Source organism: Macaca fascicularis, chromosome 14 (assembly GCF_037993035.2).
Source record: "Macaca fascicularis isolate 582-1 chromosome 14, T2T-MFA8v1.1".
Taxonomy (NCBI): Eukaryota; Metazoa; Chordata; class Mammalia; order Primates; family Cercopithecidae; genus Macaca; species Macaca fascicularis.
This window is the reverse complement of record NC_088388.1, coordinates 75328997-75354108: the sequence shown is the minus strand read 5'-3', so window position 1 is coordinate 75354108 and position 25112 is coordinate 75328997. Positions and strand designations below refer to the sequence as shown.

The 25112-nt window shown below is 36.2% G+C and overlaps 1 protein-coding gene across 50 annotated transcripts in view; it reads right to left on the bottom strand.

The window, feature by feature from the left end:
- The window catches only part of EMSY (EMSY transcriptional repressor, BRCA2 interacting), a 104191-nt gene that overhangs the window by 75035 nt on the left and 4044 nt on the right, over positions 1-25112 (bottom strand). For 12 of the 50 annotated variants that reach the window (XR_012423535.1, XR_012423534.1, XR_012423541.1 and 9 more), the window contains exons 3-9: positions 20937-21036; positions 19513-19587; positions 18064-18105; positions 14490-14665; positions 12757-12909; positions 9120-9379; positions 335-611 (exon numbers count right to left, since the gene is read on the bottom strand). Coding sequence is in view for 40 of the 50 variants with exons in the window: in XM_045371261.3 (XP_045227196.1) it covers positions 335-611; positions 9120-9379; positions 12757-12909; positions 14490-14665; positions 18064-18105; positions 19513-19587; positions 20937-21036 (1083 nt within the window). In the remaining 10 variants the exon portion in view is untranslated. The remainder of the gene's footprint in view (positions 1-334; positions 612-9119; positions 9380-12756; positions 12910-14489; positions 14666-18063; positions 18106-19512; positions 19588-20936; positions 21037-25112) is intronic. The other 38 variants (XR_012423537.1, XR_012423536.1, XM_005579134.5 and 35 more) reach the window with 8 other exon arrangements.

The following is a 25112-nucleotide window of genomic DNA, read 5'->3' as shown; positions in this document are numbered from 1 at the left end:
ATAATTTCAAATTTCTCATTTAAAAATTTCATTATATTAAATATATTTGTATAGCCCTTTGAAATTTATTGTGACAAGATTTAACCTACATTTTGTAAACGTTAGCAGCCCAGGCCATTAGGTACTGTGCAAAACAACTTGGGGCAAGCATATTAATATAAGAAAATGGAATCACCTACCATCTTGACATTCTCAAACTGGGGTACATGGGGTGGTGATCTTGAGTCTAAGAGTAGGGACCTTCATATCCAAAGCAGAAAAACACATCCACCAAGTTTTCTTCAAAATTCCATATAGCAACTGTGACAGAATTAAATTGTGAAACAGCACTCACCTTGTGCTACTGTTGACATGACCACAGATGGTGTAGAGGATACCACAGCTGTTACTGCAACTGTATTAGGAATAGGTGATGGTGTAGAACTGCTGCTGCCACTGCTGCTATTACTGACCAGAGAGGACTGTGAAGCAGTTATAACAACTGGAGGCTTCTGGGTTGTAGAAGCAATGACTGACGTTGGTACAAGCTTAGTGACTGCTGCATAGTTATGGGATTTGGAGAGAATGTTGGGCACGAAGGTTGAGCTTGGTGATGTGGTGACTATAATAACCTAAGGAATAAAAAATAAGTTATTTTTATGTACCTGCTATACTACGAATGTATCTACACTCACAGTTAACTACATACAATTCAAAAATAGCTTATGAAAAATGAAGAAGCAATTCAACAGAGAAGAATATACAACTAAAAATATATTAAAAATTTCCTTTACTAGTAATCATCAAAATGTACTTAAAAGCAACAATTTTACAAATCAAATATTTTAAAAGATAACATCAATGCTGTATAAGATACAGCAAAGTAGACAATTCAGCATATTACTTAGGGAGTATAAACTGACACACTTTTTCTAGAAAGTAATTTAAACATTCATTCGTTTATAAATATTTATTGAGCGCCTACTATGTGCCAGGCATGGTCCTAGACGCTGGAGAATAGAAGAATGAACAAAAGAAACAAAGTTCATACCTTCAAGTAGCTTACATTTTAGTAGTGGGAGAGAAATAAACAGAAAACTAAGTATATGTCACGTAGAGACAAATGGAAGAGACAAAAAAAGTATGGTAGGAGAATAAAGAATGATGGGAGCACTGTATGATTTTTTAAGTAATGTATTCAATAAAGACCTCTCGGTAAGGTGACATATGAGCAGAAACCAGAAGGAAGTAGGGATATGAACCATGGTGCTACCCAGAAGACCATCCATCGGCACAGTGAGCAGCAAATACAAAGGCCCTAAAGCAGAAGCAAGCTTGGTATGTTCAAGAAACTTCAAAGATCTAGTGAACGGGATAGAAATGTATAGGGTACAAAGTAGTAGTAGACAACTGCAGAGAAGTAATGGAGGACTAAACCACGTAAGAGTATGTTGACAGTATATACCCTTTATGTGATGTGATGAAAAAGGTACTTTCTCTCTGAGGTCTTCTGTCCAAAGGCCCATAATCATAGTCTAATCATGAGAAGAACATTAGACAAATTCTAATAGTTGTGGTATCTACAAGATACTTGACCAGTACTCCTCAAAACTGTCAAGGTCATCAAAAAAAAGGAAAGTCTGAGAAACTTTCACAGTAAAGGGGAATCAAGAGGAGCTTAAGGAGAAACGACAACTAAATATAATATGGTATCCTGGAACAGAAAAAGACAATAGGTAAAAAACAAGGAAATATGAATAAACCATGGACTTAATTTTAACATCAATGTATTAATACTGTTCATTAGCTATAACAATGTATCACACCAATGTAAAATGTTCAGAATAAAGGAGACTTCTCAGGAAGTGGGTAAAAAACAAAACGAAACAAAGAGAACAAGAAAACTAGGTGCAGAGTATATGAGAACTCTCTGTACTATCTTCTCAATTTTTCTGTAAATCTACAACTGTTTTAAAAAATAAAGTCCATTTTTAAAAAAATAATTACCTGTTAGGTAAAAAGTACAGTAGGGCAATGAAGGTAGAAACAGGGAGACAAATTAAGAAGCTCCTGTAACAAACCAGGCAGGGATGATGGTGACCAAGGTATCTGTGGCAGAAGGAGGTAAAAAGTGAACAGATTCTGAATACACTGCAAAGGTAAAGCCAACAGTATTTGCTTGTATGTTGAAATGAAGAATGGAGAAAAAGAGAGGCAGGAAAGAGATGTCAAGGTTTTGCCAGTATAACTGGAAAACTGTAGATGATTTAGTGACAAATCATTCCAGACAGAGAGAATAGTATGAAGGAAAGGACCTAATGTCAGAAGTAGCTTGATAAATTTAAAAACAGAAAGGAAGGCACTGTAGCAAAAAGCACATAGGGCAAAGAGGAATTGGAAAAGCAAGCAGAGGCTACATTAAATGCAGAATTTAGATTTTTATACTAAGTATAATAGAAAGCCACAGGAAGATTTTAAGTAGGAAGAAAAACAAAATTTGATGTATGTTTTAAAAGATCACTCTAGCTGCTACATGATAAGAGGCAAGAGGGGAAACAGTGAGACCAGTTAAACTATTGCATCAGACCAAGCAAAAATGATAGAGGCTGCTTGCGCTGGACTGTTAGTAGTAGAAATAAAGAGAAGAGATCAGAGTCAGATTATTTTGAAAAGTAGAGAGAATAGGATTTGTTGATGAATGGAAATGGCAGGGTTAAGGAAAAAAACAGAATCAAGAATAGCTCCTAGGGCTAGTATGTATTGGCTTATTTAAATCTCCCAACAATTCTATGACACATGTACTATTATTATCCCCATTTTACAAATGAGAACACAAAAATTATTTAGAAGTCTGTAGTTTCACATTTTTATTCTGGGGTGGTACAGTAAAACCCAAAACAGAGCAGATTATCTCCTTCCTCTTTAAATGACATTATTTGTACCTACCTAGAAAAGAAAAACTGTTTTGAAAAATCTAAAGAATTTAAGGGAAAATTCTTTTTCATTTTTATATCACTTCTAAAGAAGGCCGGAAGTTAGTTAGTCAAAATTTACTAAATATGTCTGTACTCTGGACCTACATCTCAAAGAAGCTCTGACCATAACATTATTATTATACACTTTGGGTGTTACAAAGAATTACAAAATGTAAGTACTTATCCAGTGTTACAGAGAATTACAAGATATAAGTACTTGTCCATTACTTTAAGGAGTTTGTTAGTTAATTATTTGAGGCATCAAGAAAGATACATAAGATCAGCAAACACCTATACAGAGTCGACCAGCATATTTATAGATAGACTTGATCAGCAAACACCTATCTAGCATTATTAGAAAACAACAATCAACCATGATACCAACTGAGAAATAGACCAATATGGTAAAAAGACCACAAGTTTAGGAGTCACATGAACCTGAACTTAGATCCTGCCTCTGCCACTTAAAAATGGCAGGCCCCTGGACATGCTGGAATCTCTGCACTCTGATTTTCATCTATAAAATGGGGATAATAATACCTACCTTGCAAAGTCACTACAAGGATTAAACGATATAATAATGTTAAGCATCTGACATAGTGCTAGGCACATAGCAGGTGGTCAATATTTGGCAGTCAACAAATGGTACTTAGTAGCTTATTACTACTACTTAATAAATGTGAAAAGGATATCAGTAAAGGCATTATACATCAAATCAATCTGAAAATGTATTTCAATATACTTTGTTTCACTTAAAACTTCTCTTATTTTTTCCCCAAATTCTGATACCTCTGAGAATCCAAAGAATTCACAGCTGCTGCCACAGCCAAACCATTAGAGTAGCAATGGCAATTAGGGTTCACTTTTGCCAGTTCTGAACTAATTGTAGTAGCCTCCTGGAGTACAATGCTTATAAGAACTCTGAGGCACAGATAAGAATTCACCAACGCTTAGCAGGAAAGTATGCCACAGTTAATTAGCAATGTCTGTCATGGGCAAGGGCAAGGGAAGCATTCACACTTGTACCAAATATTTGCAATTTCAGAATTAGAGTATACATGTAGGCTTTAACATTAAGACAAAACTTCAGCAAAATGAATCTACAGTCTTTAAGAGCATATTTTAGGTTACAGATACAAATGATAAAATCTATTTTGAGATTTCAGTCTGCAAGATGATTTCTGATCTGAAAAGAAGTTATCCTTCATTAGAGATCCACCTTGGAGGAAACCTACTTGCACTTTAAAGTTACTCATTACAATAGGGGGAAGTATAGGGGTTTAAAACCAAGTGAACCAAACAGTGTTTATTCAGGCCATAATTCAAATTACTGACCTTCTAGCACTCACAAAAACTCCTTAAGAGTGCTGGGACTTGCACCCTAAGGACAAAATGAAAAATATCAATCAAGCACATGAAGGCATAAAGCTAAATTCCGCTGCTTTGATATATAAGTGCTGCATCAATGTTATATTTAAAATGAAGGCACCACATTAACACAGGTGGAAATGTGTCTACCCTGAAAATATATTACCTATTTGAATTTGAATAAAGTCCACAAATTCATAAATAATTATACTTAATATAAAAATCACTTCACCTACAATAATTCCTAAGTTGCCTTATACAGGATTTGTGACAAATCCAAGGTGAATGCAATAATGGCGACAGCCTTGGATAGATTTCAGAAAAATCCAATTACCCAAGCAAGAGGAAAACATAAAACTCCAAGAACATTTATTAGTCCTACACATATCGGCTTGTCCATAAAATGATAAAAGTAATGGCATTAAGTACACATGAAGTAAAAGAGTACAGTTTTACATCTGGAACATAGTAGGTGCTCAATAAATATTTGTGGAATGAATGAGTCTTATTTTTAATTTAATTTGTTTTAAACATTTGTTTTTTTAACCACAGTAAGACAAATCTAAGGTTCTGAACCTGAACTCTCATGGTATGGCTCATATATAACTTGGGAGATAAATAAGCCCTCTTATAAATATCACAAGTCTGAAAACCTCAACTATCCATTCTCAACTGAAAATTCAGAAGAAAAAAAATAAAAATAAATATATGGTAAAGTCAATGAACTTAAAAAAAGTTCACAAACTTCACTGAGCCCTCATCTACTACACGTATCTTTAGCTTAGTCTAACAAAGAAGACTGAAAAGTTAATAGTATTAGGTGACATTTACTGCGCATTCACTGTATGTACTATGTTAAGTATTTTTCTTTTTTTTTTTTTCTTTTTTTGAGATGGAGTTTCACTCCTGTTTCCCAGGCTGGAGTGCGATGACATGATCTCGGCTTACTGCAACCTCTGTCTCCCGGGTTAAAGCAATTCTCCTGCCTCAGCCTCCCGAGTAGCTGGGATTACAGGCATGCGCCCCCATGCCCAGCTAATTTTGTATTTTTAGTAGGAACGGAGTTTCTCCATGTTGATCAGGCTGGTCTTGAACTCCCACCCTCAGGTGATCCGTCTGCCTCGGCCTCCCAAAGTGCTAGGATTACAGGTGTGAGCCACCACACCTGGCCTATGATCATCTTTATTTTATAAAGAAACAGGCTCAAGGGCGGTTGCTAAGCCAGTATTGGAACCAGATACATCTATTCGTTCATTAATTAATTTACTCATTCAACAAACATTAATTAGCACTTACTACATGCCAGGTACTATTCTAAATACTAGGAAATAAATTGAAGAATAAGACAAAGTCTCTACCCTTAGCAGCTTATAGTCCCTGGGAGAAATAGAAGATAAACAACTTTGCAATATAATATCAACTAGTTATAAGTATAATGAATAACAATAAAACAGAGTACGGGAATAGAAGGATATGGATGGGAGGTAGGTAGTCTTTTAGCTATTGCTTTGCTTTACTATTTCTCAAATACCAAATTAAAAGGGTAGACAAGAAGCGGGGAAGAGAGAAGAATTACTGAGAAAATAAGATCCAGCAACAAAGGCAGTAAAAACATTTAAGTAAGCAGACTTAAAAATTCAGGGTAGAGCAGAATGATGCCACCTAATACAGGGCCAGCTTAGAAAGCAATAACTATAATAGCATATAAAAAGTGACATTCAGAAAGATTGTCTTGGAGTCATCAAATAAAAATGTAAAAATTATCTTCAGTATAAAACTTAAGAAGTCATCAAAAATAGTTAATTTCTATATATGAAGGGATATGCTTCAATGAAGTGATGAATTCATTTATTTGGAACAGCTATTAATCAACAGTGTAAATAAACAAAACTCTATATTACATAAAATACCTGCAAGGGAAGGAACCAACAATTGTTGAATACATACCTTATGTTGCTCTTTAAATATCCAATCTCATTTAATCCTTGCAATAACGTCCTAAGATGACATCATTCTCATCTCATAAATGAGTGAACAGATTTAGAAAGACTAATTTATTTAGGTCATACTAGAAAAGCTAGGGTTCCAACCCAGGACTCCTGACTCTAAACGTTTTTGTTTGATTCTAATACCATACCATAATCCCTCATCTTCAGACTGAAAATAGAATTACATCCCACAGATCAGCTCATTATCATTTCTAGTTACTAAGAAAATAATGATAATTTTTAATATATTATATAATGACATCTTTGCAGGAAACTCGAGGAGGTTCTTTAAGGGGAAGTTATCACAGGAATAAAGATTCAAAGGTTGAAAGACCACACAATTTACTTAAACTCCTTCCCCAAAATCCCTCTAAAATAGCATAAAGGGATTGTTTTTTAAAAAGGGAAAAGGCACATAAACCTGTAAGGTCAAAACAAAAAGGAGACAACAGCTATAAAGTTTGGAAACTGGAAAACAGACAAATAGGAATGGATTAAGCATATCCAAGAAAGTAAAAACCTAACGTAGTAAACAATAACAAAAAATAAGGCAACCTGCATTTGTGAGCCCCAGAAAGACTCAGGAATTGAGAACACCAGATACTTCTTAAGTGGGGATAAACGTGCAACTAAAGAGAGGAAAATTAGTTGAAAATCTATTTAAGAACCATTTAGATCCCTAGTTATTCTCTCCTATCCTAAGGAAGGCTAAGAATTTAGTGTCATGCGGGAGACTGACAAAGAAATCTAATGACATCAGGCACATCTGAGAGGCCAGGTACTATGCTAAAAACAGAGGAGTTAAGTGAAGTATATATATCATGAATGGTGAGCCCACCCAGCCCTTTCCCTCCATTTAACCCCCAAACAAAACACTGCCACCCAGGCTTATATTACTCAAGGTAGGAAACTGGGATATTTCTGAGCAATCTACCAGTCCAAACAAAAGCCCTAAAGACAGTGACAAATGGTGGAGGTAAGGGGTAGTGGATGTTCCTGAACAAAATAAAATAGTCCAGTTGGGTCAATTTACAATGAAAGTCACCAGTCAGCATGTCCCACCCATACATACAGAGCTTTCTGTCACCTTTTTAGTGCCTATTTTCATTCGTAAGCAGACAGCCAGACACTTAAGAAAACTAAATAAAAGGGATCAAAACAAATAGATAAAAGGAACTTACAGAGAGAACATGAAAGAAGAAAACATTTAAAAAATTGTCATGAATCTCATTAGGTAAGAGAATACAATGCTTCTATGAAAGAGCAGGACGCTTTTTTTTTTAAAGGAACTTTCAGAGAAAAAGAGTTACTAGAAATGTAAAGTATGAGAGCAAAAATGAAAAATTATATAAATGTAGTGAAAAATAAAATTAAACGATAAAGAAAATAAAAATACTGAGCATTTACTACGTGCAAGGCTCTATTTTTCATATATTGTTTCATGTATTTACACCCAGAAGTCCTATAAAATAATTACATTGTTTTCTCTGTTTTATAGATGAGAAAACTCAGGTAGAGAGTTTAGTTTTCCCACAGTCACATAGCTACTAAGTGGCAAAAGCTGGGATCTGAATCCAGGAAGTCCAATTCCAAAATATAGGCTTTTAACCATTATATGAGAATAGGAAAACAATGCAAACAAATGGAAAATGGAAACGAGAAAGATAAATGGATCAATGTAGTCAGTTCAATAGGCAAGTAACAGGTGATCCAAAAAGAGAAAACAGAGACAAACCAAATAAATAACTCAAGAAATGTATCAGAATTGAAGGACATAAATATTCAGAATAAAAGGGCCCGCTGAGCATACAACCTAATGGATGAAATAAAGACCCACACCAAGGAACATTACCTTGAAATTTCAGAATTCCGAAAGTTATTGAAAGTTTGTAAAGAGAAAAACAGGATCTGAAATTAGAATGGTACTGGACTTCCCAAAATCAATAATGGAAGCTGGAAGCCAACACAGCAACAACACCTTCAAAAATTGACAGGGAAAATGACCTCCAACCTAGAATACTTTTCCTAGTTAAACCATAAAAAAAGTGGGAAGGTAGAATAAAGAAATTTGCAGTCTACCATGCAAGGCCCCCCAAAATTTACTTTCCATCCACCCATACACCAGGTAGCTACTGGAGGATATGCTCTAGCAAAATGAGCAATGAAACTAATAAAGAAGATCAGAGTGATGGTTAAGGAGAGATCCCAGAAACATAGGTGTGCAACAAGCCTAGAGAGCCATTATGGTCCATCCAGATCAGTGTGGGAAGACAGAGGGGTCTAATAACATGAAACTGACAAAATACTAATGACTTCAACATATTTAGAGAAGAATTTAAGAATGAATTAATAATAGCATACAAAGAATTTAAAAAGAAGATAACAAAAGTTATTCACTTAATTATATCCTTCCTTTCTTCTATAAAACACCTGACAACTTTACTACTTTGGCAAATTAAAATCTGAGTTCCTACAGGGAAGGTCATACAAATAAAGGTTAAAATTATTTTTCTATTTAAATTTTTTTCCAAATAGGATTACAATGATAAAATAGAGCACAATTCTTAGAAGAGATCGGCTAGCTGTGTCATATTAGGCAAGTCATTTAACATCGCAAAGCCTCATCTGCAAAAGTGAAATAATAATACCTATCCCAAAGCCTTATCTGGAGAATTAAACAAAGTAAAAGATGTGAACATCCCCAGCATAATGCCAAGCACATAGTAAGCACTCAGTGCATGTTTATTAAATCTGAATCATACTGTCTGAAAGAAACAATTGGCAGGCAGAGACTCCCTCCACCACATACCTTCTGTGTTGTTGTGTTTGTTGTCTGTGTTGACGGTTTAGTGAAGGTTATTTTCACAGGAGACATGTGGGGTGGTAAGGAGTTGGCAATGCTCTGCATGATGTTGCTCATCTTGGGACTACCACTCACAGGCACAGTGATCGTCTTTGAGACTGGAACAACGGCCTTTGGAACTTCCTTTAGAACAACAGGAGAGGAGCTGGAAGAGTTTGTTCGCCTTCGTTTTCTGGGTTTTTCATCTTCATCTGAACAGCTTACACCTGAAGGGCAACGACAATACTGCTATATGTATACCAAACTAATCTTGCATTTTACACTTTATTTTTAAAATCTTTATATCGTCCTTGACCTCTCTCCGTCTTAAGCCATTAGCCAATAAGTTCTATCAATCCTCCCTCAGAAAAGTGGTCTCTGAATGCCTTCCCTCCTTTTCTTTAAGACAAAGTCTCACTCTGTCACCTAGGCTGGAGTGCAGTAGCGTGATCTCAGCTCACTGCAACCTCTGCTTCCCATGTACAAGCGATTCTCCTGCCTCAGCCTTCCAAGTAGCTGGGATTACATGCACCCGCCACCATGGTCAGCTAATTTTTATATTTTCAGTAGAGACAGGGTTTCACCATGTTGGCCCAGGCTGGTCTTGAACTCCTGACTTCAGGTGATCCGCCCTCCTCAGCCTCCCAAAGTGCTGAGATTACAGGTGTGAGCCACCATACCTGGCCTTCCCTCCTTTCTTTAAACCTATGGCCACGTCAGGCCTTCTTATCTCCTGCCTGTATCTTGGCAACAATCACCTAAAAGATGTCCATGCTTCCAGTCTGTCCGCTTCTATCTACCCTCAATCCTACGACTAGCTACAAAATTTCACATCTAATCATTCCTATGCACTGCCTAAAATCCTTTAGTAGTTTTTATCTCCCTACAAGATGAGGCACAAAATCATTACCATATCATTCAAGACTCCATATCTTTCCAAGAACACAATACCTGTTACATCCAACCCCATGTACCCCTATAATCTTGGGATTCTGAACTGCTCACCATTCCCCAAAGCCACCTTAACCACATTCTATCCAACTCTGAGTATCTATATACTATTGTTCCTTGGGGAATACCACCTACCATCAATGACCTCTTCTTCATTCTGCAATCATCATCCTACAAGCCATCTCCTTAGTGAAGCTTTCCTTTATTCCTCTAAGCAAAGCTAATCCACCTCTCCCCTAAGCAGTACCACTTACCAGATGGCAATGTGATTGTCTACATATCTCCTATTAGTAAGGGGCTCCCAGAGGGTAATGACTAAGTCTTATTGGTTTGTTTTCCCAGTATAGTGCCTTGCACATACAAAGTTAGGCAAATAAATGATTATATCCCAAACTAATGTTGTTGGTATGACTTCTGAGCATAAAGCAATAATCTTCCAGTTACTTAAAACTACATATTATGTGAAATAGTTTCTTCATGTTTGAGATGCACTTTCAGTATTTTACTTATTTATTTATTTAAGAGATGGAGTCTCACACTGTTGCCCAGGCTGGAATGCAATGATGTGATCTCAGCTCACCACAACCTGCGTCTCCCAGATTCAAGTGATTCTCCAGCCTCAGCCTCCCAAGTAGCTGGGATTACAGGCACCCGCCACCACACCTGGCTAATTCTTTTGTATTTTTAGTAGAGATGAGGTTTCACCATGTTTGCAAGACTGGTCTCAAACTCCTGACCTCAGGTGATCCGCTCGCCCTGGCCTCCCAAAGTGCTGGGATTATAGGCACGAGCCACCATGCCTGGCCTAGTATTTTCTTTTCTTTTCTTTTATTATTATTTTTTTAAGATGGAGGCTCGTTCTGTTGCGCAGCCTAGAGTATATGGCACAATCTCAGCTCACTGCAACCTCTGCCTCCCAGGTTCAAGCGATTCTCCTGCCTCAGCCTCCCAAATAGCTGGGATTACAGGTGCCTGCCACCACACCCGACTAGTTTCTGTACTTTTAGTAGAGACAGAGTTTCACCATGTTGGCCAGGTTGGTCTCGAATGCCTGACCTCAAGTGATCCACCCACCTCAGCCTCCCAAAGTGCTGGGATTACAGGCATGAGCCACTGCGCCCGGCTCCAATCTAGTGCTTTAAAAATGACCAAAAAGTAGGTCTCTACAGTTATTTTAAAAGACCACCTTGGCTAAATCCGCAGAAATCAGATATAAATTTAATTATAGTCCTAGATTCTGCATTTTTTCTTTAGGAACTAAAGCCTCAACTGTTTTTTTAGACTTTTTAAAAATCAAATGAGAAACATAAAACATAGCAACTTAACATAGGAAATCTCTGCAGAGCAGACATAAACAATTATGTAGCATGACTCCTGAAATTAGTAATAAAATATAACCCTTACCTCTTCAATTTTTTAACTCTTAATTTAAACAGGGCCGACAAAGACCTAGAATAATTCCTGCCTAAAACAGCAAACTTTACCTCTAAGTTACAAAGAAATCAAGTTTATAACTATATTAAGAAAAGTGAAAATCAAATATTAATGACCTCCAGTTGATAGGAAAAACAAAGCAAAAAATAAAAAATTTAAAAAGATTCTGGCTTCCTCAGTTTCTGTCTCTCACTTCCTCTCCTACCATGGGATCTCTCTGCATACACCTGCTCTCTTTCCACTTTCTGCCACGAGTTGAAGCAGCATAAGATCCTCACCCAAACTTGGACTTTCCAACCAGCAGAGTAGTGAGCCAAATCAACCACTTTTCTTTTTTTCGAGACAGAGTCTTGCTCTGTCACCCAGGCTGCGGTGCAGTGCTCACTGCAACCTCTGCCTCCCAGGTTCAAGTGATTTTCCTGTCTCCGCCTCCCGAGTAGCTCGGCCTACAGGCATGTGTCACCATGGCTGGCTTTTTTTTTTTTTAGTAGACAGGGTTTCACCAGGTTGGCCAGGCTGGTCTTGAACTCCTGACCTCTGATGATTTGCCCGCCTTGGCCTCCCAAAGTGCTAGGACTATAGGCGTGAGCCATTGTGCCTGGCCCCTTTTCTTTACAAATTAAAAATAAATAAATATAAAGCAACATTGTCATAACCGAAATTAAAAACAAAAAAATGAAAAAAAAAAACGAGCACGACACCAAACTGCTTCATAGGGTAGAATCAAGGAATTAAAAACTAAAAACGAAAGAAACTTCAAAAATTACAGGCAATTAGAAATAAAGATAGGTTCTCTAAAATGTTTCACTGAATCTAACAGTTGGATAATACATTCCGTAAAATAATCTAAGAAAATACTACAAAGATTAAAATTATAGGAGAAATATTGAATAAATCACATAAGCACATGCCTTCAGTTTCTATTCACAACATTTCTATTTCATGACAATCAAAAAGTGAATTCTTAAGGATAGCACAGTTCAAAGGCAGATTACCCACAGGGAACAAAAGTGAAGTCACTTCTCAAACCCCAGAACTGATTAAAAAAGCAATATATACCTAGTCATATGTAAAGAAAAGAATTATTTAAAATCTTCAAAAACTAACCCTGCTAACAGCTAGTGGACCAATGATTTAATCCAGGAAGGCAGGTCTAATCAGAGCCTAGACTGCAGCATTTAGCCAAGACGGCCCTGATAACACTGAGAATATCACTTACTTTTGACATAAACAGTACTTCCACTTGGCAAGACAACTACATTGGAGGCAGGACTGGCAGGTCTTGGAGACTTAACCGTTGCTATGCTGCCACTTGGAACAGGGGTAGAGGTTGGGGTTGACGTGGTACTTGTGTAGGAATAGCAAACCACTACTGAAGGAACGATAAAAAAGTTTGCTGTTAACTTTCACCAAAACTGTCCAGGCATACAAAAAAAGTATTTTTATTGCAGGCCAATTTTAACATTTTCATGTGATCAGAAGTCAGAGGCCAGTACTAGGTATTAGGTCCACAGATTAAAAGGCATTAATAACCTTTCCTGAAAATTATCACTTAAATAGATTTTTCCCAAGTATTTAACAGCTTGTCAACAGGTGGCATTGCTGATGGAGAAAAACGCAGTTACAAAGAAATAAAGTTAAAATTATACTAAGAAAAATGAAAATAATTTTCACTCATGGCAGGAGTTGGACAACAGGCACTTACTTGTATTCCCTTTTAATACTAATAGCAGCACCGATGACATGGGTGGATAATTTTTCCCTAACCTTAGCACTTTCCAACGTGGCCACTAAGGAAGAATCAAGGTAACATTCTTTTCTACAAATCAACTCACTAGTCATTGCCATCCAAGCAGCACAACAACTCAACTAAAATAATGACAACATCATATTTCAACCTATCATTCAATGAAGGGATACAGCTAACCAACAGTAAGAATAGGTTATAGGCATCATTTATTGAGTACCACACACTAAATCCTTTCCATACATCTTCACTAATTCTCACAATATCGCATTCTCATTTTAAAGATGAGGAACCCAAGGCTCACAGAAGCTCAAATTTGCTGGAGGTCATACAGCTAGGAAATGACAAATTAAGATTCAAACATGGATTTGACTAGTGGAAACTCTATATTCTTTCCACTCTACCTGAGGGTCGGTAGACGGAGGAACTCAATGGAGGCCAAGTTTATACACTGTCTTCCTCCAAATATACCTTTTGTCACCCTAAAACAGAGCCTGTCATGCATAAAAAAGAGTGTCTTACTCTGTTCCATGGCCATTGCTAGGCAAGCAAAGACAATTCCCCAGAGTAACCTGACAAATGCATTGTTTTTAGGGTCATTGTCATGCAACATCAAACTAAACTACTTGAGTCAATCCAAATATGTTCTGTCAAATTTAATATTACTCTTGGTGGTCTCTAGAGAATTGGAGGATTTTTAAAGCATGTGTCAATTACTAGATAAATAATGATAAGAAAGCCCTTCTGCCAGGGAATGGATTCAGCACATTCATTAACCAGAACAAAGAAGTAGCATATATCACTGACTCCAGAAAATGAAAACGGAGCTTTATTTTCTAAAGCTATCAGTTCAGAATCATTTTTTAGCAGCTAAATGACTTCTGTTACCTTATTTATTTTCTAATGTCATCCATTGAGGTCTTCTATTCATTTTTAACAAGACACACTGATATCAAAAATCCATTCCGAGGTTTCTGCAATTTTGATGATTAACATAATTCACACCTTCGACAAAAGGGAGACTTAAATTTTGTCTAAGACTAAAAATCTGGCAGTCTAATTTCAGAATTAGAGTTTCCTACTATGTTTCATAACCTTTAAACACTTGAATATAAGTAGATGAAAAATAAGACAACTTTTCTTGAAATTGTATTGCAGATTCTAAGAAAAAGTACTCTCTAACACAGGCATATTTTTCTACTCACCTTCCTTGCTTCCTGTTTCTGCAGGCACTGGAAGAGATGCGTTGTGCTGGATAGCTGCATTAGCAACAGCATTAGCTGTTACAGTAAAGGCGGTTTGGGGAACGAGCCGGGGCATCAGTGGTACCAATCGACGACCTTCAATGGACCATTCTGAAGAGCTATTAGGTCCAGACATACTAAACAAAAAAGAAAGCGCTGCTACAAGGGTTTTCAATCACTAAAAACAAATCAAACATATATGCTCAAATATATATAACTTTTTAAATTATAAAAAGTGCCCTGAGGGAATAGGAGAGGCTTTATTTTAAGCAAGCAAGATCAAAATTATGAATAATTACAATTCAAGGAATGTCACACACTTAGGTTCTTACACAGTTTATTCTATAATCTGAATCTTATCATGAACATAAATGAAACTACAAAAAATCTTCCTATGCCTTCTAAATAAATATTGGCTTTGGTTTCATTAACTTAAATCTGCTATCACTAATGAAAACTAGTATTTCAACTAATATTTAGAACTTAATTTTATAATTAACACCAAGAAAGTAATAATCACTTATAATTTTAAAAGTTAGATTTTCCTTAATTAAGGATGGAATTCACTGAACCTTTTGAAAATTATCTAACTGCCTGCATGGCCAGAGGTTCTAAGGCTTTCAAACAAGGGAAATTGAGGCAGTAAACGAGGGAGCCTAAGTAGAAAAGAATGGAAGAGTACTGTATATATAACCATATGTGTCACTGACAATGTATTGTTATTATCCTTCTTGTTAAAAATAGACTAGATCTAAGGACACTAGAAGAAACGCACCATTATTTTTATGTATTTATACCACTCTTCACTCTAAGAAGGAATTAAGACAATTGAACTCTCTCTCTAAGCAAACACCACTCTCAGTTTATCTACCCTAAATTCCTTGAACAAATTTCATCCCAAGAATTCAACCAGAGGTTGGAATAGCAAAAGGTAGTTGTATCATTTCTCTTAAATTGGCTCCATGAAAGACCCTGACTAATGATTAGTGCTGAAGTTTAAAATTCACTCAGAAATAATCAATCTCTTCACTAAATCAGAAATATTTCTGCATTTGAAACCATAGGTTCTTCAAACTAACTTAGAGTTTAAGACTCTGTATGTCCACGCATTCTCAGATTTAGATAAGAGTATAAAAGCCCTTGTTAGTGGGCAGTGGAATAATGATAATGATAATAATGGTAGTAATGATGATAGTTATCATTAAGCACTTATGTCAAGGATTGTTCTAAACATATTACATGTATTAACTCTTCAATCCTATGAATTTGGTAGTATTATTACCTTCATTTTACAGATGAGGAAACTGAGTCAGAGACATCAAATAACTTGCCTAAGGTCACACAACTAATAAATGTATCCTTCGACCAGCATAATCATACTACTGAAATTATTTGACAGATAAGTCAAAAGTATAAAATTTTTCAAATGGGTTTTGCCTTTGATGTATACCAATTGGATACTGCTGTTGAATTACTACCAACTTTCATTGAATGGAATAAATCACTTTTACAATTTAAGGATTTAAGTTCAGTTCAGAAAGGAATTTCTAAGAGCTGATGAATCCAGTTAGCTTACTGTGGAAAATGTGTAAATTCCCTTATGGTTTAACACAGTCCTACCTAAGACAAAAGAAAGGGGAATTCCTAAAACTTCAGTAACACTCACAAATTTTTTATTATATAATCCCCAAGTTGATGCTAGTTTTGAAACAAAGAATGGTACAAACAAGAAAGAGACACAAAAGCTAATTGTTAGAGGAAAAAATTCTAAAAGCTATTCAGCATATTCTTGGCTTACTTTTATTTTGCTATCAGTTTATTAGAATATCACAATAAGCTTGCTTGGTGAGAGTTTACCACACAAATTAAGTGACATCTACACTTACCTGGTGTATTGTTTAAGTGGTGGCAGAAATTATGGAAGATTAATAATTTGAAGCACATGAACGTATGCTACTGAAAAGACAAAACTTGCAGTGCAAAAGACACCACTGCAACTTTTAGAAAGATCTATAAATCTTCCAAATTTCTACTCATGCAAACATGCTCAAACTTTGAGTGAAAAATTAAGTATCATGTTAGAATTAGATCAGAAATTCCTATTTGCTTAGTAATGAAGATATAAGTGTAAATATGCATTAGTTACACAAGTTATCTAAACTAGATTTTATAGACTAAACATCTTCCTGGAGGGCTTCACTGAGATACCTTAGTGTGAGTATAAGAATGTCTCTCTATTTATACTAAGTATGACAGGGGAAACCTTGCCCCAGTCCCTTTTCTGAGAAATCTAAGATTATACTAATGAAACTACCTTGGCCCACATATCCTTTGGTGTACAAGGCACCAGTAAGAAATCCTCATCCTCACACAGAAACTGATGCAGTATCCTGTGAATGTTTGAGTGATGGGGAAAGGATTAAGAGAGCAGAAATTCCAGATAGCCACTTTCTCCTCAATCTAGAGACAACATGGGCAAGAGTGGTCCAATTAAAAAATCCGAAGCTCCTTGACATCCAAGGCGTTAATACTGTAACATTCTGACGTAATTAAAAACTGAATTAAGAGTATCAAACTACTTAATAAGTGGCCTGGTGCCAAACAATAAACACGTGTTATGTTTCAAGCCACAAGAAAGGCTTTTCTTTGATCCCAGATATGCCACTCCTTTTGTTTCCCCCTCCTTTGTGCTCAATCTTCTCAGCTTTCTCATCACCTTTCAACCACATTCCTTCTGACCTAAACTCCTATTTTGAGTGGGGGGAGGGGAGGGGAGGAGAAAGAGAATGCAGTCAGTTCAGATGCATTCCTTTAGTTGTTTTTCTAGGCTTGGAGTATGAAGCCCTCCTATAGATAATATTTGGAACTAGGCTCTGTTGCTACTTCTGAGGGGAAGAGGGCAGAGGAGACGAAAAGAATGAGAGATCTATTCCTTCCTCATCAATCCCCACTCACTGACCCCTTGAGCTCAACAAGTAAATAAAAACATCTGATCCAACTAAAACAATAATATATTAAAACAAGAATATAGAAAAACCTAAGAAGCTCAAAATTATACACTGAAGTAAACTCTTTCCAAAAAAATGAAATTTATGTATTAAAGAAATCATAAAGGAGAGAAAAAAGAGGAAACACAGGCAGATAAAAGCCAACTCTCAATTATCCATGCTAATGGAGAGAGGAGGGAAAGGGAGAGGTCAAACAGATTAAAGAAACTCAAATATTATCCAAAAATATTTTGGCAAATACTTGTAAATTCTTCCACCAAACCTTTTCCAGGACAACTAACAAGTAGTAAAATGACTAATTAAAATTTTCACCTCCTCTCCCTTCCCACCCTCTGACTAGAAGTACTCCCAAGCAGCAAAATGGCTAAAGGGTGGGCAGTATTAGGAGGGGGAGGAGGGGAAGAGAAGGAAAGCAAGGGGCATGGTTAATTCATAAATGGAAATAATGTGCCCCTGAATAATTGAGAGCTTCAATTTGGAAATAAATACAAGAAAAAGCCTGAAATAATAATAACCTATTTGCATACCTGTAACTTGGTCTTTCACCCAAATATAAGGATAAATTCATTCTTTAAAGGGGAAAAAAGGAAAAGGAGACTAAATAAATGTTATCCTTTAAGTATGAAACTGATGCATCAACTTACAACTAGTTGCCCCACAATACCGTTCCAATGCTTCTACAATACTAATTTGTTTCTAAGTGCCTCTGAATGCAAGCTAAGGTTTACTACTTTATTCTCTAGCACATACATTTCCTATTACCAGTTCTCAAATTAGAATCTAGGCTCAGTTACCATTACTTCTAGAACATCCCGAGTCAAAATCTTAGAGCAAATTAAAGAAGGAACACATTAATTAATATTTGAGTGTTTCAACCATGTTAGCCTAGCAACTAGATTACTAAATGTCTCTAATGGAAAATTCCCAAATTTCTACAGCGCTATACCTACCACTGAAGAATCTCAAATTTCTATAGAATCTCTATACCTACCACTGAAGAATCTCAAAATTCCAGAATAAACAGCTCAACCTTCAAACTATGCTGTTGAAAAGGCAGCACCCCATTTTATGTTAAGTAAAATGAGGGACAGTGAAGCACAAGATGAAGCTCTTGGGGGTCAATTCAAATATTGCCAATTCGTTTAAATACAATGTTTAAGTTCTCACATTATAGAAATGCACTGAATTTTTCCCTTTAGTTTCATTTAACATTAAAATATAAAAATAAAAAATAAATGAATTATACTATAACATTTTATGAAATGTTTTATCATCTTGTATAAATATTTAAAGGCTAATTTCTGATCCTTTGTATTCTATAGGAGGCACTGTCTCCATACGTACTCAATTACGGCTTGATCCCTGCCCTCAATCCTCTACCACCCTCCACCCCTCCTCTTAAATAGTTATAATGATCAGAAAACAATTTGGTAAGAATCTTTAATCATTTTATTTTTTTTTTTGGCTTTTTAAAAATAAATTAAGAGATGTTATATTCATATTTCTTAAAGACAGAACACAAATTTCACATTTTTTTCTGAATCTCAAAATACATGAAATAATGAGTCAGATATCAAAAAAGTTACAACGCCTGTTTATAAGGTAATAACATATCAAATACCATTACAAAGAACCTCTAAAGGGCTTTTAATTTTAAGGGACACAATATTTTGTTATTGAACTTGGTCTCAAGTAAATGAATCATCCGCTAAATTATGGTGATTTTTAGTTGGACAGAGATTACATTGTAACAGGATTTGACCTGAGTACTTAAAGCTTGCCTAACCAAATGCAAAAAAAATAACCAACTGAATAAACAGTTAATATCACTTTTACTGCTATGATCAGGATCCCTGAGTATAGAGATATTGTTACTTAAAAGACTCAGGAATCTGCTACACAATAGGAAGACTGTTTCAAAACTGTGTTACACTATGTCATAAAAAAAATCAGGGATGGTATGACTAATGGCTTACTTATGTGCAATTGTTGTTAACCGTTCATCGTTTACTGCTCTCCGAACTTCAGCACGGTGGCGTTCTGTTGAGATGCTATGAAGAAAAATAGCCATTATAGAACTCTGCCAAGCAGGCAGCTCTTTTCTATACTTTCATTAATGTTTAAGTCAACATTTCTGGGGGAAGAAGGGAGACAAGATTGCTTTGTGAAAAGATACAGACAGGAGTATCTTCAAACGCTTTAACATCTTAGAAAAGGATTCATACTAATTATGTGTAACTGCAGAAATAATTAGTTGCAAATTACAAATCATAGGAAGACAAATTCAGCCTGATATCAAGGTATTACTTCCAAATTTCAGAAATGTCAGACCATGGATAAGATTAGCAGAGCTTCCTGCTATTTAAACATGCAAACAGACGCTGAATGGCTTCCTAATTGTGACTGCTGAGAAGAGGATTTTGTCACTTACAAGAAAGTTTTCTAAGGTCTTTTCTAAAGCTTAAGAGTCTATAATTTAACGTTTAATGAATATAATAGACAAATGAGAGTGGCAAGATAATCTGTTTCCTGTGGCTATATGCTATACAACTTAACACCAGGGTAATATTTCTTTATTACTCAATACTTTAGCTGCATATCTTCTACATTACATTATGTTACCAATGGTAAAATGTGCTTATATTAATCCTGATTAAACACATGTAAAGTTAATAATAGGAAACAACTTTTTAAAAGGTTACATCCATTCCATTCATAAATACTCAATAAAATGAATACCGCTCTTCAAATTGTATTCCATACTACTTAAGCTATATCTCTAACATGGACCAAAACATTTAAGAGGCTAGAAAACAGAATTTATGAGAAATATAAACAACAAAGAAATACAACTTGTTAACTATGAAAACAATAAAACTGAGAATTTGGTTTAATAACATCCCTATATTAATATTAAGTAACAGGAAGAGCCTCTTCCATATTTTCACTTTAAAAACACTATGTTTAAGGCAATGACCACATAATCACTACCCATTTATGTAAATTAAGGCATCTTCCTTACATCACCTCTTCCCTCCAGCAAATGCCACTCTAGATCATCATATCCAGTTACTGCTCTTCTTTCTTTCACCTATGTCAAAAGTACCTCCCTTTCCCAGGTGGGCCAAAAGTAAGAAAACCCGCCTTCAACTCTTTCTGAAGAGTTTGCATGCTCTTCATTCTGGATTATATTCATTCTGGATTACACAATAAATGGTAAGTTATATAATTTTCTGTAACAGAGCACACAACTGGGATGGAGTCTCTTACCACCAACAATTTGAACACCTCTGTTCTTCACCTTAATTTGACAGTTACTTAATTTGAGAGTGATAAGTAACAAAATCCCTCAAAATGAAATTTCTAGAGTCACGTCTCACAAACGTTTATGATAATTTACCTAAGAACTTTTGATAGTTCTCCAAGAAGATCTTTCTTTTCCTTGGTGAGATCCCCCTGTGCCCGAAGTGCACTGATAACTCCAGCATATGCCTCCAATTCTAGAAGAAGAAAATTATTTGATCAAGATAGGCCTTTAATATTTTAATACTGTGGCTATGTATAGTGAAACTTCAGAGAAAAAAACTAAAAATAATCAAATACAAATACTGTTTTAAGTTCCTTTCAAAAATTTTATCTAATAACATTAAAATGTGATTTTATAATTTTACATCATTTTGTTTTTCATTGCCTCACAGAAGTCATGTATATAAAATGTTTAGGCAGAAAAATCTAACAGTAGATATTTTGTTTCACACACTGTCACTGAAAAACATATAGCACAAATGATACCAACAACTGGGAATAGGCACCAAGTAATGTAATAAGGCTAAGAAGTTTTCAGCATTACTAAAAGGGATCTTCATTAATCAACTCTTAAAATAATTCCTCAGGCTTGCCTAAGAATTCAAACTATATTCTACCTCCCTCCTGTGTAGTTGAAAGTACTGTAAATACTATGCAATGGAAAAAATATTGGAACAAAATATTCTGGCTCCAGCACTGCCACTTATTAGTTGCGTGACACTCAGCAAGTCTTTTCTCATCTCTAAACCTGTTTCCTTACCTAGAAGGGACTTTGTAGGTCCCCTCCAGAAGTAAGATCCTCTGCATCTATAAAAACTATCATCAAAATGACTAATTGGGAAACATAAACACGAAATGCTCTTACAGCAACTAGGACATAATATACTGAATCCTAATACCAGACATCTTCATTTCACTCTTTCCACAGAAATAACCATTAAGAAATAAAACTGTCAAGCTGGGAGCAGTGGCTCATGCCTGTAATCCCAGTACTTTGGGAAGCTGAGGCAGGTGGATCACCTGAGGTCGGGCGTTTGAGACCAGACTGACCAACATGGAGAAACTCCATCTCTACTAAAAATACAAACTTAGCTGTGGTGGCAGGTGCCTGTCATTCTGGCTACTTGGGAAGCTGAGACAGGAGAATCGCTTGAACCCAGGAGGCAGAGGTGGCGCCACTGCACTCCAGCCTGGGTGACAGAGAGAGAGTTCGTCTCAAAAAAAAAAAAAAAAGAAAGAAAACTGTCAGTCTCCAGGACTGGTTAAAATATAAAATCAAAAGTCCCCAATGGCCTCCAATAAACTATACACGCCTCTCAATGTCGCCCTTGCATACTACCCTTGTGTAGTACCCTCCCACATTGACTCTAGTCTTGGCATATTACTTGCTTTGGCCAAGGGAACAACAGCAAACATGATGCAAACAGAAGCTTGCTAAGTACTTGCATACAAGGCCTTGCCCTTCAGGAACTTTGAGATCACCAAGCTGTGAAGACGCCCAGAATGAGAAGCCAAATGAAGAGAGAGGCCAGCTACCTCAGCCTAGTCCCCATATAAGCTACCACTGAATACCTGAAAGAACTCAGACAAGGCCAGCAACCCACAGAATGGCAAGAAATAATAAAACAGTTGTTGTTTTAAACCGTTAACTATGAAACAGATATATCTGAGCAAACCAGAATGGTGGGAAATAAATGTCCAAACCAGAGTTGTTTTCATAGTCAAGTTATCATGAGTATTTGTTATTTGCAAATACCTCACACACAAGAGAAACTCAAAAAACGTGAGCCCACAGACTAAGTACTACACCAAAAATAAACTAATAGTCTCATTCAGTTGATATTATTCACAGTTCTGTCAAAAATAAGCTTTATATAGAAGACTGGGCTGGGCTGCCTACCTTAAATATTTTTACATAAAATAGAAATGTCTGGCCAGGGCCAAGCATGGTGGCTCACACCTGTAATCCCAGCACTTTTGGGAGGCCCAGGTGGGCAGACCGCTTGAGTCCAAGAGTTCAAGACCAGTCTGGGCAACATGGCAAAACCCTGGCTGTACAAAAAAAATACAAAAAATTAGCTGGGTGTGGTGGTGCACACCTGTAGTCCCAGCTACTTAGGAGGCTGACATGGGAGGATCACTTGAGCCCAGGAAGTCAAGGATACAGTGAGCTGTGATCATGCCATTGCACTCCAGCCTGGGTAACTGAGCAAGATCCTGATTCAAAAAACAAAATAAAGCAAAACAAAAATCTGGCCAGGCACCATGGCTCACATCTGTAATCCCAGCTCTTCAGGAGGTCGAGGTAGGAGGACTGTTTGAGCTCCGGAGTTCAAGACCAGCCTGGGCAACATGGCAAGACCCCATCCCTACAAAAAAATTAAAAATTAGCTGGGGTGGTAGTGCACACCTATGGTCCCAGCTACTCAGGAGGCTGAGGTAGGAGGATCACTTGAGCCTGGGAGGTTGAGGATGTGGTGAGCCATGTTCACGCCACTGTACTTCAGTCTGCATGACACAGTAAGACCCTGTCTCAGAAAAAAGAAAAAAAAAAAAAAAAAAAAAAGGAATGTCTGGTCCAACCAAATGACCCTAAGTTTAAACATCCTGCATGTTCAACCTGTGTTGGATACTATGTAGACATTTCAATGTGGCGGTCACTCTTGAAGGACAAAGCTCTGCTGCTCAGAGTAGTGAAGGAAATACTTAGTTTCAGGAAACATATTTCAGCTTTTATCAGACTCAGAATAGAGTCCAGAAAAAGCACTAGGGATAACCAAGAATGCAGTATACTCTAAATGTTTATGCCCTCCCCAATTTATGAAATTAGTATTGAGTCCTATTATATATACCAAATGGTGTGCTAATCCTGCCCTCAGGGAGTTAACTCTAGAATAGAGAGCTACAGTGAAACAAGTCATCAGGCAATTATGATACAGTTTACATACAATGGTAAAAGTACAGAGGAGAAATACATCATCTAGTGTAGAAGCAGAAGCTTTAATCAGAAAGAGAATTGTGCTCCAGGCAGGCAGGGTAAAAAAAAAAAAAAAAAAAAAAAAAAAAAGCAAATGTACAAAAGAAATAGAGTAAAAGAACAGACAATGTTTCACATTATTCCAGTAACTTCCAGTAACAGTAACTATGTTTGAGAGTTTTACACTAAGGGCAGTAAAAATATGTCTGTATTTGGATAGTCACTAGCTCAAACCAAACTACTAACTGAACATTACTGCTACAAGGTACCATGGAGAATATTTCTAGGAACAAAACAAAATCCCTATCCTTAAGGTGACTAAAATCCAACAAGGCACCTAAGAAATATATCCAAATAACTACTTTAAAGATTTTAGTTCACACATGTAAGAGAACAGAGAATGGTAAAAATGGAAAAGTAGTTTGTGGTCAGACTGAGAAAAGCCTCTATTTCCAGTCTAAAATGTTTTTATTTGATAGGACTCAGTAATTGATTGATTGTGGGAAGTAACAGCAGAAGGAAGTCAGATTCTGCAGTTTGCAAAATGTTTAGGAGAACAGCAATGCCGTAAAAAGAAATGAAGAGGTCAAAGTGAGGGAACAGTTTGAGAAAAATGAAAAAGAAGTTCACACTTGTGACTTGTGGAATTTATGATGATCAAGACAGTACTTCAGAAAAAATAAAATTAACTAAAGAAATACGACAATATTTCTGACATTTCAAGTCTCATTTCAAGTCTAAGAAGTCATGTACAAAAATCAAGAGATGGCAACCTCACATACACAAAACTGGGACTCTGAACACAGTTATCACAGATATAGGATCCACATCACTTCCTCCTCTTCACAAGAAATTCACTCATTGTAAAGAACCCTATTAGCTTCCCAACCTCCTTCACATTTATTGATGTCCATTTTGATGGGTATCCTTAGATCCTTACATACCTCAAATTTAGCTGAATTTCTGTAATTATTTTTCATGCCATTCTATTGCAAACACAAAAGTAGAATAAAATAATAAATACATATGAACATTCCAAAAATGAAAGATTTGCCAAACCATTTATATAAAGCCCTCAATTTGGTCCATTAAATCAGCCATTCAAATACACTATAGTCCATAAAGTCCCATGTTGGAGCTACAGCTCAGGAATGATCACAAAAATAGGCAAGGGGAGAGGCAAGACAGAGAGAAGGAAGCATTTATCTAGCACTGACACATTCAGTATATATAAAGAAATTCTCTATCCCAATTTCTTTATATGTATGTAAAATCTAAGTATTTAACATCTTA